Raw genomic sequence first — 14,043 nt, 5'->3', positions numbered from 1 at the left:
GACCTTTCACACATAGATGACAGGAGTATAAGTCCATACTGATGTATGATGCCCCTCTGTATGCTGTGAATATGTTTTATTGCCATTGGTTAATTGTGGAAAGATGTTCAAAGAAATCCCACGCTAGCTCAGAATTGAGAAATAGATGGTTATTTATTTAGGGGTAAACTCACAAATCAGTATCCTCTGCTTGAATGGAGAACAGAAACCAAATCCAGCAACTGGAAAGAGCGTTGATGCATGCCCTACATTGGCTTATATAGTATAAGAGGCCACGCCCCAGTGGGCGGGTAACCACTGGCTGTAAGACTTCCTACAGCAGTTAATAAAGGGGCTGATTTGGACAATAGCCAGATAGAATAGAGTCAGGCAGGATATCCAAGCAAAGATAAAGGGAAATAGAAGGTGGGGTCACTGCTGGAGGAATAAGATGCCAGAGCATTACCGGTAACTCACAGGGCACATGGCAATATACAGATTATTAGAAATGGCTTAATTTATATGGAGAGCTAGTCAGTAAGAAGCCTGAGCCATAAGCCAAACAATTATAATTAATATTAAACCTCTGAATGGTTATTTCATATGTGCTTGTGGTGATTGTCAGGTGGGAGAAAAAGCACTCCAGTGGGACCAGATGGGACAGAGAAAATACCTTCAGCTAAAGCTATATCATTTAACTACTTTAGAGAACTATTTTGAGTGAACAAGCCCACAACTATGTTTAACCAAAGATATGCACAAAAATAATAACAGTATTGTTCTTCATCATAACTGAAATTTCCTGTAGCCCAAATATTCACCATTACCAGATTAGAGAAATACATTGTTGTATAATGGAGTATTAGGTGCATTGCATGCAGTGAGAAGGAAGGAACTTACAATAAACATAATGCATTGCTCAAGTATAATGTTACATATTAAGGCAGTGAGAAGGAATGGGACCTGAAATAATTGCAATGCATTGCTCAAGTATTAGAACAGTGCATGCAGTGAAAAGGAATGGAACCTGCAGTAAACACACTGTGTTGCTAAAGTATAATGTTGAGCAAATGCAGAAAGATACAAAGCTATCATGCATTTTAAAATTATATATATAATTATTTTACTTATATGAAGTTCTGTAATAAGCAAAGCTGGTCAGGTGATAGGAGTCCACACAGAGATTTCTTTGGCAAAAGTGAGACAATTAAGAGTGTTATTGAGGGCACTTTTAGGTGTTCTTAGTGCCCTGCTTCTTAAGCTGGAGTCTTCTCATTTTTTTTAAAGCACACCAAACTGCACACCTATATGTGGATATTTCTGAACAGGTAGAATATCCGAATAAAACTTTCCAAGGAACCACAGGCACTTACATTGCGTTCCATGTTCCTGTTGCAGTGAGAAGCAGGTCTTGCTGACACTGTTGTTGCTCTCCGTGTGGTCTCTAAACTGAGAGCATCTGAGGGAATCTGGCCAGGAGGAGTTCACCATCCCCAGAACAGATTCACATCCTTCTTTTGCAGCCTCACAGAAAGATCTACAGGGAAGGAGGCCACGCCTAAACAGAGAGAAGAGGGGAGTTAATATCATATAGACGAGGTCTCAAGACTATAATAATAATATTAAAGCTAGCCAGCAGCAAGTTAATGTGGGCTATTAGCTTACATTTCTTATCTACAGTCAGCAACTTAAACTTCCATATTCAGTCCCAGGGCAATTTCAGCCATCCAATTACATGGTTTCTGAAGAGAAGAAGCTAGTCTCGCAGCACATAATGTAGCATTTCCCCAAAATGATTGTTCTTAAGCTTCTAGTGTTAAAATATACTGGTCAACAAAAATGAAAAAAGGAGGACCCCCTAATTTGAAAGATCAAAAGTAGGTCAAAAGGTATATTACACTCCATTTTATCTTTCCTTTGAAAAATCCAAACTATTTCTTAGCGGTAAATAAAGAAAACTGTTTTTTGTCCTCCCTGGCTTTCATGGAAACTCATACAGACAAGTTGCAACTCAGAAAATCTAGTAAAAAAAAAAAAAAAACTTCTGTTTTGTATTCTGCCGAGTAAAAGATGTGAGCCACTGTCTGTTAATGGTCAAAGCAATGATGCCTCAGAAGCTTGCCCTCATCCTTCTTGCCTGCAACCAAACCCTCCAAGACCCCAGGTTTGCTCAGGAATGTCAACTTAAGTGCTAGCGGTGGTCTGGTCTTCGCTCAGAGAAATAGCCTTCTCAGGCTCACAGCTGTTGGTCTGTATCTTTCATCCTTGCCATTCTCTCTGCCAAGGGCACGTCAAAGGACTTAAAGGAAACTGATAAAGAAGTAGAAACTTATTGAATCCCATTAAAACAACTATTTCAAATCTTGATATCACAGAATTATACGTTTGAACACTGTGATAAACATTTCCTGGGAAGCACGGACCAGTGAAGATTCTGAGATAGAGTTGAATGTCACACACTTGTTACTACTAACATCCCGATTGCAGAGGTAAGAAGAGAAAGCATGTGTGTGAGCTTCCAGGTCTTGAGCTATACACCATCTAACAATGTCTATTCTCATATGATAACGGGGCTTTACATACTCCTTGATCAGACAAGCTTAGATAGCATACCCCATTTGACCCATAGACTACAGAAAGATGAGGGAATCTACCATCAGGGATCACACTGGGTCTAACATGGCCTATGGAAGCCTTGAAGGAGAGATTTTGTTATGTCTAAGAAGTGGAGGAGTTCTCAACATTTACAGTGTGTGGTCATACTCAGTGCGTTGCCCATGCTATTGATCCTAGATTTTTCATTTTCTGACCTTACTTTGAGACAAGATCTCACTAAGTTGCCCATGCTGGCCTTGAACTCATTCCATAGCCCAAACAGACCTTTAAACTTGTGATCATCCTGCATCAGCCTGCCACGCTGCTGGTATTACATGCCTTCACCAGCAAGCAGCCCTCAACAAAGACATTCTAATAAAAAAATACTTTTTGGTCTTTAAAAAGTCATACTAAAATTACCTTTTAAAATAACCTATTTAGGTTAATATGTAACTAAATTTGATGGTGAAGGTACAGAAAGAGAAGTTTTGCATTTGAACAAGTTACATTGAGAACATGGATTGGTCCTAATAACCATTCAGGAACATAGTGTGTTAGTGCTTCTATTGTTGTGATACAACACGTAACCATAGCAACATATAAAAAAAAGCATTTAATTTGGGGCTTATGATTATGAAGAGTTAGAGCCCGTGATGGTAGAACAGAGGCATGGAAGAAGGAACAGTTGAGAGCTCACATGGTAGATCCATAAGTAGAAGGCAGAGAGAAGTACCTGGAAAAGGTGAGGGCTTCCGAAACCTCAAAGCTTGCCCCCAAGTAACAGACCTCCGTCAGCACTCAACCTCAACCCTTCCCAAAGAGCTCCACCAACTGGACCAATATTAAGACTAAGTATTTAAACATATGAGCATATGCAGCCATTTTTGCTCAAACCACCATTAGATATTTGTAGAACGAACTAAGAGTAGACAAGTCTTCCCAGAGGTTATAGGAACCTCTTCCATTCTGAGGCCACTTATTCTTCACCTCATGTGTCTTTTCTCAGCCTCATCCAGGGCAACAGTGATGAAGAGGTTTCACACAAGGACCCAGCAGCCCTTTGTCATGTCCTTAGTCTTTAACTCGGAAACCAGCCCATCATCATGGACCCTGACACTCTACTATGCTCATTTTCCCAAGACCTCCCACCCCAAACCCTCCCCTGCATCCTCTGCTACTGTCTGACCTTGAGACAACAGTTCATCCATGCTGAGACTCAGTTTCCCCACTTAAACAGTGAGGGATTTGCAGGAGCTCAAATTTGGGCTAGTTCCCATAATTCTTTTATTATGAAGACTTTGTAAATTTAAATTCATTCTTTAGAGCATATTTCTCAGAGGAGCACTGAGGCCTTGATAACCCCATCATTCTTGCTGAACTGTAAGAAGTAAAGGACATTCTTCTCAAGGTTTGTGCTGGGGAGATATAGAAATACTAAAATACCATCAGACCGTCTGTTCTAAAATTAGTGCCTAGGGAAAATGTCTAGAGTGTTTCCAAATAGGTCTCCTAAAAGGCATAACCGACAGAAACCCACGAGTTTTACATCTCTTGACTGGGATATGTGAGCTGGGGTAGAGCATTAACAACTATGAATGAGCCCTTGCACACAGTAAGCAAATAAGGAGCCATTTATTCTTGGCCTGAACTTCGGCTGGCTGTGAGGGGTGAATGTGTTTTGCTTTTCATCACAGGGGCAGGGTGGTGAGACAGTCTACACTATTTTGGAATATAAGTATCTATATCCAAGCAACAACACATTGGCAACTGAAAAACAGTGCTCAACACAAGGGAAGGTCCACTTGGGCTATCAGAATGACTATTTTAGAAAGCGTGATTGTTCTTAATTGATGTGTGAAGTACATTTGGTGTGCTGCAAAAAAAAGTCTCCGACACCTTTCCACTCAAGTGAAAGCGGAGAGTTCTGATGTACCTCTACAGCTGCTCATTGACACATTTGATGAGTTTGGAAATATGCTACCCCAGAGTAATAATAAGGACTTACAGTATATTCACTAGGAAGGATGTTTTTAAATAATTACCCTACCAAGAATATTTTTTTGTTTTATCTATAACTTTATTGCTGAATTTATTTCCAGGAAATTTTATTATGATATATCTAAAAATATATAGATGTTTTATCTAGAAAATTTTTATAATAGTCATAAATGTAAATTTACTGAATAGGCTAGAGCTACAAAATAAAGTGAGGGCCACTAGGCTTTAAAGCATTATAAATCATGTGTTTTGTTTTTGAAAACATTTTCTTTTCAATTTGTGCTATTGTTTAGCAATACTTCATAAAAATTCTTTGAGAATTTCACATAACCACCATTATGCAATATCTTCAGATCAAGCTCATCCCTCACTTCTCCCTTTGCTGCCTTACAGATCCACCATCACCTCCTAACCCCCAATTTTGTGTCCTAATTTTGTTTTTAATAAGCTACTGAGTCCAATTTGTGCAATCCAAATACTGCTGAATTCAGAGCCGTCCACTGGAGTGTGCTTGATCCACTGCAGACCCCAAATGACATCAACTGTTCACAGATCCTCAGAGGTGAGATCTCAAGAATCTCCTTCACACTCTACAATAGATGGTTGGCTGGCTTGGTCCTGGGCAGGTAGCCACAGCTGCTGTGGGATGGTGACTACAGAGATCACACCAAGTCCAGAAGACACTGTTTTGCTTGAGTCCTCTCTTGACCTCTGACTCTCCCATTCTTTCTCTCCATTTTTACAGGATGGTCCTTGAGCCTTAGCTGGGGTGGGGAGCTGTGATAACTGACGGTCCACTTGTGGCTGAGCCTGCCACAATCACTTATCCTCTTCTCTGCATGCTGACCAGCCACCATCTGACTTAGCCACCATCAACTGCTTGAAGAAACTTCTCTGATGAAGTCTAAGAGCTGCACTAATTGATGGGTATGGAGATACAAAGTCAGAGAGCAGTTTGCTAACTTATCCACTGGAGAGAACAATAATAGCAGGCTCAACCCTTCAGGTCTATGAGATCCCTTAACCCAGGGTTCTAGGTCAGATTTACAATTGGAGCCATATGTTTCCTCCCATGGAGCAGAAAACACTTAGTTACCCCCATAGCGTTCTTGCCACTATTGCACCCGCGGCCTATCTGGTAACACTGCTCATTGCTGCAGTAAACAGAGTTCACAGATGGGGAAGTTTCTTGCTTCTGCCCTCCCCTACTACCAGGTGCTACATAGATGTTTTCTCTTGGGTTCCCCCCAAAAACAATCATTTCATATAACTATACTTAGGGAAAAAACAAGAAATTAACAGTAGTCCAATGCCTTTTGAGACAAATGTCCTCTCTAAATACTGTGAAATATCCCCATTCAGAATCTCATAGTGCAGTTGTCTATATTCTATTTTTGATGAGCCAGGCTTAAAATATATTAGGATAACTTCAGACTTAAAACTCTTTTTTATGGGTGTGGGGAGGATGATTTGCAGTGGAGAGAACTTAAAGCATTACCCATGATCTCTGCCTTCTACTGCTCCTGCCTCTGAAAGCCCCTCTCCTGACTATATGCTGGCCTATGGACTTACTCCAACCATAGAAACTAGCAGGATGCCATCTGATTGCTGAGCTACATAGAACTGTGAGTTCTATCTTATTCACACCCGACCACTCTCTTGCTGGCTTTTACAAAGCAAGTTGCCGTACATATTAAGGAAACTACACAGTTGGCCTTGAGGCGCTACAGGTCGCAACGCTTTATGGTAATTACTTAGCCATCTTTTCTTGAGAAATTTATCAGAGCCAGGGCCTTTGGTAAATATTAAGCCAAAATTCAAGGAATTTGGGGATTATTGCTTCGTGAATAAATTGGCTGTTTTTGCTATAGATTTTCGCTGTAGCTGACTCCCTTTCTGTTATGTCTTTGGGAATTAGTTCCCACAGCTCAGAACTCTTTCCTATGCTTTTGGGGTTCACTGATCACATTTCCCTAGCTACATGTGAAAACAGTTTCCCACTGCCAGACCTTCGTTCCTTTCTTTTAGGTAAAAGCAGAGATCTGCCTTCCTGCGATTACCTATCAGCAGGCATTTGGTCAGTATTTAGGGTGCAGGCAAGAGCATTACATTTAGGATATACACAGCTATCCAAGGACACAGAATTACTACTTGCCCAAAGCTGCTGATTCATAGCTTCTCAGATAGATAGAAGAATAAGCTGCCCTGGTTTTACCTCACTTAACAGATTCCTACCTCCTTATGCTCACTTTCGCCTTAGTTTACTGATGATTTTAGTTCAGGAAATTTAATGCCTGTGCTTTACTCTTGAGGACAGCAGAAGAGATGATTAACTGCAACCCAGAAAAAGACTTTCTTCCTGCTGATGTCATAGACACACAATGTCCATGATCAGAACGGCTGATAACAGCATACCCTGGAACTGATCATTTGGAGGCCTGGGTCTCCTCTTGTTTCTACTGCTTAGAGCAATATATGTAAACTCTGGACCTGATGGCGTGTAGAAATTGCAGCATCTGCTGAATGTGCTAATCAGATCAGAAGCCATTAGCTTCCTCCTGATTGTTTACGTAGGTTGCCTGGTTACCCACCATCCATCTCAGCATGCCGGGAGAAAGCAAAACAAAACAAAAAAATGTTGCGCACTGATTTAAAGAACAATCCGTGGCTTATTCATAATTTTACTGAAAATAAACCTTTTAGCTCTTTATCTACCACCTGGCAATGCAGCATAGCACACTAGCCTTCTATTAAGGAGTTCACCAGATATGCACTAGCCACTCCTACCCCTGAATTGACAACCAAGACTCTCCCTCTCCCTCTCGCTCCCCCCCTCTGTGTGAGTGTGTGTGTGTGTGTGTGTGTGTGTGTGTGTGTGTGTGTATGTATGTGTGTGTGTGTAGGGCTGGGGAATTGCTGGTTATAAGGGTATATATTACTGGGAACATTTGTAACAGGAGGAATAGGGGATAAGAAAAAGAAGAAGAAAGAAACATAAGGTTAGGAAGAAGGTATCGTGAGTAGTTTTCTTAGCCCTAAGATTTTAGTTCCTTTCGCTTATTGTGGTGTCTTTAATTGAACCCTGAGAGGAATTCTCATGAGCTGGACGCTTAAGGACCCCATTATTGAGAGTGACCCATTGTCCAACAGACCTTGAGAAAATGAATCTCCTCTAATAATTCATGAACTCAGAAATGGATTCTTCCCCATTCAAGCCTTCAGATAAGACCTCGGCTCTAGACAACACCTTAATTCACACTAAGACCGTGGAGTAGAAGAGTCAGCTAAGTGACCCCGGGCTTCAGCTGCACTAGGCATGGGGATGAAGAAGTGTACAAGTGAAGGCTCGCCTTTGCCACTGTCTCCCATTAGAAAGGAGCCAGAGTATCCCTTACTCACTTTAGTCTGGACCTCTAGCAACCAGGACTGTGATTATCTTGTCTCTATTTGTAATAATCATGATCCCAGCAGGGAAACGATGATCCACTGAAGTTGGGGCACTGCATGGTGTTCAGTGAAAGGACCACCAACAAACAGGGTTTCCTAGTACCAGCAAGGGTTAGTGTGATGGTCTGGGGCCAGGAGCTATTGATACCTAAATTTAAAAAAGGGGGAGTGATATCTGGAACTTAGGGAGAACCATCAGGGCAGGCCACTGCACAGAGGCCATGGCCTGTCTGGAATACTTGGCTAGCAAGAGGATCAGTGTTGGAAAGTGGCTGCTTCTTTGTCCCAGCCGCCCTGAACTGAAATCATCACACAGAAACTGTATTAATTAAATCATTGATTGGCCCATTAGCTCTAGCTTCTTATTGGCTAACTCTTATATTAATTTAATCAATTTCTATCAATCTGGATATCGCTACATGGCTGTGGCTTACCAGTCAAATTTCCCAGCATCTATCTCGAGCTGCTGCTCCAAGGCTTCCCTCTTACTCTACACTTCTACAGCTTAGTTTTCCCCCGCCTACCTAAATTCTGTTCGACCCTATCAGACCAAGCCAGTTTCTTTATTCATTAATCAATGAAAGCAACACATAGACAGAAGGACCTCTCACACCAGATCAGAATCTGTTGTCTTTGGACAATGACCAATCATTTTTAATATGATTATTTTAATTCCAATTTTCCATTATACCCAAAGATGACACAATAAGGTCTCTAAGATAGAGTTAAAGTCCTTAGTAAGATAAATTAGCAATGTGCACATTCTTTTTGGAGAACAATACCATAGGATTATGGCAACTTAACACATTTAATGAATTTGCCAAATAATGGCCTAATTCCTATTAAACAATTAGAATTTAACACAATGCCAGGGCTGCATGTACACAGGCGACTGTCACAGGCTGTGCTGTGACATAACAGTGCCACACAGGGAGTCTCCTAAAATTATATTCTAAGCCAATGTGTTACTTTCCAACTGAAACGTTATTAGGAAAGTTCAACTCAAAAACAGCTTGAAAGCACCAGGTGTGTGAAGAGTTAAGATTGCTTTTTAAAGGTTTTGTAGTTCTGTGTAACAAGAAGTTTGGTTTTTCAAAAAACACTCCAATATACCATTGGGCACATCTTTGACTACTTCCTGGAGGCATCTCAGGCTCAGTTTGTAGTATGATGATGACCAAACAGGAAAATTCTGTTATCTGTTCATCAGTGTGTCAGACAAAGTGAGGCTGACATATAAAAAAAAAACTCTACAGAATTGATGCATACAACTTGATGAGTTTGGAAATTAAGTACCTGTGAAGTCATCACTATCATCAAAGCCCATAAACTCAAGTATTTTCCAAATGTCTCCTTCCTCCTGCTTTCTATACAAAAGCTAATAGGTTTCTTATGTAGAGAATGCTTAACAAATGATGAAAACAAGAGCATCACCAGGCTGCCATGAGAGGACAAAAGAAAACCTGCAGTGTTCAGAGAAGACTTCATGATAGCCCGGACTTGGAGACCATGGGCTCAATGTGAAAGGAAAGCTCAGGGGGCAAAAGGAACAGCATTGCACACAAAGACTGCTCAAAGGAGGTTTGCATTTATGGACAAATGGAAAGGAAGGTCAGTGAAGGAGGCTGGGTCTGTGACACCGGAGAGGCAAGAAGAGCTTCAAAAGCTACGGCATGAAGCTTAGCTTGACGTCTAAGCCTCAAAGAAAGCCCAGAAATGACCGAGTCTGGGTAATGCATCTATACGGTTTGTTCTTAAATGATCATGTGGGTAGTTAAAGGACTGGCAGTTAAAACCCAGGAGTTAGATATGGGGAGGGGACAATAAAAATCTGGCATCTCTAAACACAGAATCAAGTTTATATCAGCACAGAAATTCATGTACTCCATCAATAACAGGAACCACAGTTTAGGAAGGATTTATCTGCCCAGTGGGGTAGACTTTCTGTAAGTCATAGGAAAGTAGGAAACACAATCAGAACTGTAAGTAACTTTAGGGTTAGTTTCAGCAAGGGTTTCTCAGAAAGGTTCTTATTCTTTCTTAATTTTGTATAATTTTATATTGCTAGAAATTCTTACACTTAAAAATTAGTTATCGTCTAGGCTATGGAAATAGCTCAATTAGTAAGTGCTTACCACATAAGAACAGGGACCTGAATTCAATTCTTAGAACTTGTGTTTATTTTGTTCTTTTAAAAAAGAAAGAAAGAAAGAAAGAAAGAAAGAAGCCGGGCGGTGGTGGTGCACGCCTTTAATCCCAGCACTCGGGAGGCAGAGGCAGGCGGATCTCTGTGAGTTCGAGGCCATCCTGGTCTACAAGAGCTAGTTCCAGGACAAGAATCAAAAGCTACGGAGAAACCCTGTCTCAAAAATCAAAAAAAAAAAAAGAAAGAAAGAAAGAAGAAAGAAGGAAGGAAGGAGGGAAGGAAGGAAGGAAAGAAGGAAAGAAAGAAGGAAAGAAAGAGGACATGGTGTCCACATGCTTGTAATCCCAGCACTGGGGAGTGAAAGCAAGAAGATGCCTGGAGCTCACTGACTGGCCAGCCTGCCTACTCTACAAGTTACAAGTCAATGACAGACACTGTCTCAAAAAACAAGGCATCTGGTTCCTACGGAATGACCTTGATGTTGACCTCTGACCTTCACAAGCAAGCAAGAGTACACACACACACACACACATACACATCCATTTGAGGAAGTTCATTTACTCTCCAATGCAACCCTATAGAAATCTAGACTACTACAGGAAATGATCCTGCATTTGAGATCTGATCTTTAATTTCTAGTCATCTACATACATAAAGAACTTTTATTTCCTTGCTCTGGGTATTTCTACTAAAGCCTATTCTCCTGAGGAGAAAGATCAATAACCAACGCATCAATTTCCTCACTTTAATCCATCGATTCCCTACAACGTAGTAGAAGATTTGAGTGAGGTGTTAGGTCAGCACGGTTTCCAGAGAATCTTCTAGAAGCTAAGTCAAGGCTGATGTTAACACACTCTCAGGGCTGATAAAATTACGAGTCAACTGTTTGAAGGAGGTGGGAGAAGGTGACAGTTACCTATGAAAAGCACACCAAGACTTGGCATGTGTTTCATACATCAAAAGGCCATCTACGTCTCATACTCTTCGCTAACCAATATTTTCTTACTAGCTACTTGATATTTTTAATCAATACCCTCTTACCTACACACTTTAGAGCCATTCCAATAGTTTATTAGTAAAAATTATATATTTTTAGATATGCTTCACTGAATCCATATAGCCTCCTGCCTTTCAGCTAGACTGAAGTTGGAGTACATGTCAACACACATTTGGTCAAAGCAACCTCAGTCTAAAAGACCATCAAAGCCTATTGTTTCAACATACAACGTAGTTAAGTAGTGTCTGTGGTCTCAAAGAATCAGGTTAAAAACTATACCGTTTATACATCCTACTATAATCTTTTAAAATTAAATTTTAAATGTTATTAAGTAACTATTTTCTCTAGACTAGAAAACAAACACTTTTCATTTATTTCAATAGTGTAGCATATAATAGATGATACAAAATAGTAAAATACAAGAAAAATATGTTTGACCTTATAATGGTTTTTTCAAGACATTTGTTTTGCTAAACTTTTTCTGCTTATTAAATTAGTTACAGTTCCCATACACACACTAAACGACAGCAGGAAGCGTGGTCTAACAGTACAATTATAAAATGAAATGTAATAATAAAAATAGGATAAGTCCCCAGAGGACACTTAAAAAGTAACTGTAAATTATTATTCATTATAACAGAAAATGGAAAACTCTCATATTAGTGCAGTTATCAAAGGATAAATCAGGTCAAGGGAAAAAACAAATTTATCTTAAAGTGCCCTGGAAACTGTGGACAGCTCAAAAGTGTTTATTCAAACAGAGACTGGGTTAGAATTAAGAGGATCAACATAATGAACCTAGTGGTTCCAAGACTCTGAATACACTCCATTTCATTGACTTCCTGTGTGCATGCATGAATCCACAGAGAAGTTAAACTTAAAAGCTATAAGTGAAATTCTTGGAATGAAACAAAAATGAGACAAGAATCCAGTTCCAAAAATAAAAAACCTTTGGCATTTTATGTAATTTTTTAAGCAAAGGAGTACTCCATTTTATCTAGCTAGCTAGCATCTATTTATCTAGCTATTTATTTTTGCAATCCTTCACATGTAATATATATATTAGAAGTACTTTTTGTGGTCTCCATTAATTCTACTTGTCCTTCACAAATCACCACTTTACAGTTATTGCTAACATTTAGTGAGCTTTTTCTAAGAACCAGGCAGTGTCCCAGGCCCCACAAGTCATTAAATCCTCCCATGAATTTTGTAACATGAGTCTAACTATTATTTCTCTTTTGTGGGTGAGAAAGCCATGACACACAGCTCCCTTACTCTGTTCTCCCAACCACTGCCTCAAAGGAAGAGGTCCACATGGTAATCTCCAGGACTGGGAGTGCCACCTCACTTGGAGACAGGGTCTTTGTGGGTACAATTAAGGATCTTGAGGTGAAGCTCTTATCTTAGATTGTGTGGATCCATAAATCCAAAGACAGCATCCTTATTGGACACAGAAGAGGAAGAGCTGCAGACAGTCATTGATATCATTGATGCTCTGTGATGGCAGAGGCAGAAACTGGAGAAACATGGGCCCAAGACAAAGGAACAGAAATAATAAAAAACCAGCAAAAGGAAAAGTGAATTCTCCCTAGAGTCCTGGGAACCAGACAGCCGTGCAGACTCCCAGACTTTCAGCCTTTAGAACCATAGAAGACATTTCTGTTATTTAAGCCAGTCAGCAGGTGGCAATTTGTTAAAGCAACCCAAGAAAACCAATACAGCCACCAACTATGTCGCCACAGTCTGGGAAAATAAAGCATCTCTTGGTGATTAACTTTTTTTTTTTTGAGTGCAGGGCACAAGGCAAGCACTATGCCACCAACTCATACTGACAGCCCACACAAGCATCCTGTATTTTAATCCACAAGAAAGATCAAATCCCGCTTCTCGGTCTGTGTCCCACGGAAGCAACTTCTGTGCCTGACTCCTGGGTGATTCAAGTTTCTCTGAATTCTGCACATGCTCCCAGTCCTTTATTTCTACAGGTCAGCATCCACTGCTTCTGCTCTGCCTCAGCCCGATAGCAGTGCAGCAGCTGGTGATGAAAATAGCAAGTGTTTGTCTGAAACCCGTGTGCCCTGTGTTTCACACACACTTTAAGCAGTGTATACGACACTTACTGAAATGATCACTAATAACGTGATGCACCACACTTGAAAGATGACATGTGTTCTTCTATTAGTATTCTGAAAAGCTCCTAACATTTCAATTCGGAAAGTAATTGAAGTTGTATGTGAATAGGTACTTACCATATGCTTTGAAATTCTCCAAATACACATTTGGTACTTCAAATAACCATGACATTCTTGGGGTTGGTGACTGTTATTAAAAATTATGTCTAGAGAGGCGGAGCGGCGGCGGCCAGACGCACAGAGGCGGAGCGGCGGCGGCCAGACGCGGCGGAGCGGCGGCGGCCAGACGCGGCGGAGCGGCGGCGGCCAGACGCGGCGGAGCGGCGGCGGCCAGACGCGGCGGAGCGGCGGCGGCCAGACGCGGCGGAGCGGCGGCGGCCAGACGCGGCGGAGCGGCGGCGGCCAGACGCGGCGGAGCGGCGGCGGCCAGACGCGGCGGAGCGGCGGCGGCCAGACGCGGCGGAGCGGCGGCGGCCAGACGCGGCGGAGCGGCGGCGGCCAGACGCGGCGGAGCAACACCGCATACGGGAAGAGGCTTTCGGGGACCGGCACAGAGGCAGACCCAAGCGGCGGGGACAGGCGTGCAATAAGGAGAGCAGATCGCCCTACTACAATTGAATCAAAGAGGTAGGCCTTTGGTTGGCCAGGTCACTGGCACAAGGGGAGCCTGGTCCTGTCCTGAAGATCCTTCAGAGGGGTGAGAGGGTTCTTGGCCTGCAGCAGGAACCACGAAAGAGAGTGAGGGCATT

At 41.5% G+C, this 14,043-nt stretch overlaps 1 protein-coding gene across 2 annotated transcripts in view; it reads right to left on the bottom strand.

Moving 5' to 3' along the window:
- Corin (corin, serine peptidase) overlaps positions 1 to 14,043 on the bottom strand; it is a 193,529-nt gene that overhangs the window by 117,046 nt on the left and 62,440 nt on the right. For both annotated transcript variants that reach the window (XM_041671466.1, XM_041671465.1), the window contains exon 5: positions 1,353 to 1,537. In XM_041671466.1, coding sequence (XP_041527400.1) covers positions 1,353 to 1,537 — 185 coding nt within the window. The remainder of the gene's footprint in view (positions 1 to 1,352; positions 1,538 to 14,043) is intronic.

Source organism: Microtus oregoni, unplaced genomic scaffold (genome assembly GCF_018167655.1).
Source record: "Microtus oregoni isolate MIOR12 unplaced genomic scaffold, Mior012 000021F_ref0000039, whole genome shotgun sequence".
NCBI classification, from domain to species: Eukaryota; Metazoa; Chordata; class Mammalia; order Rodentia; family Cricetidae; genus Microtus; species Microtus oregoni.
Note: the sequence above shows the minus strand (reverse complement) of the source record. Positions and strands in the feature narration are given on the sequence as shown.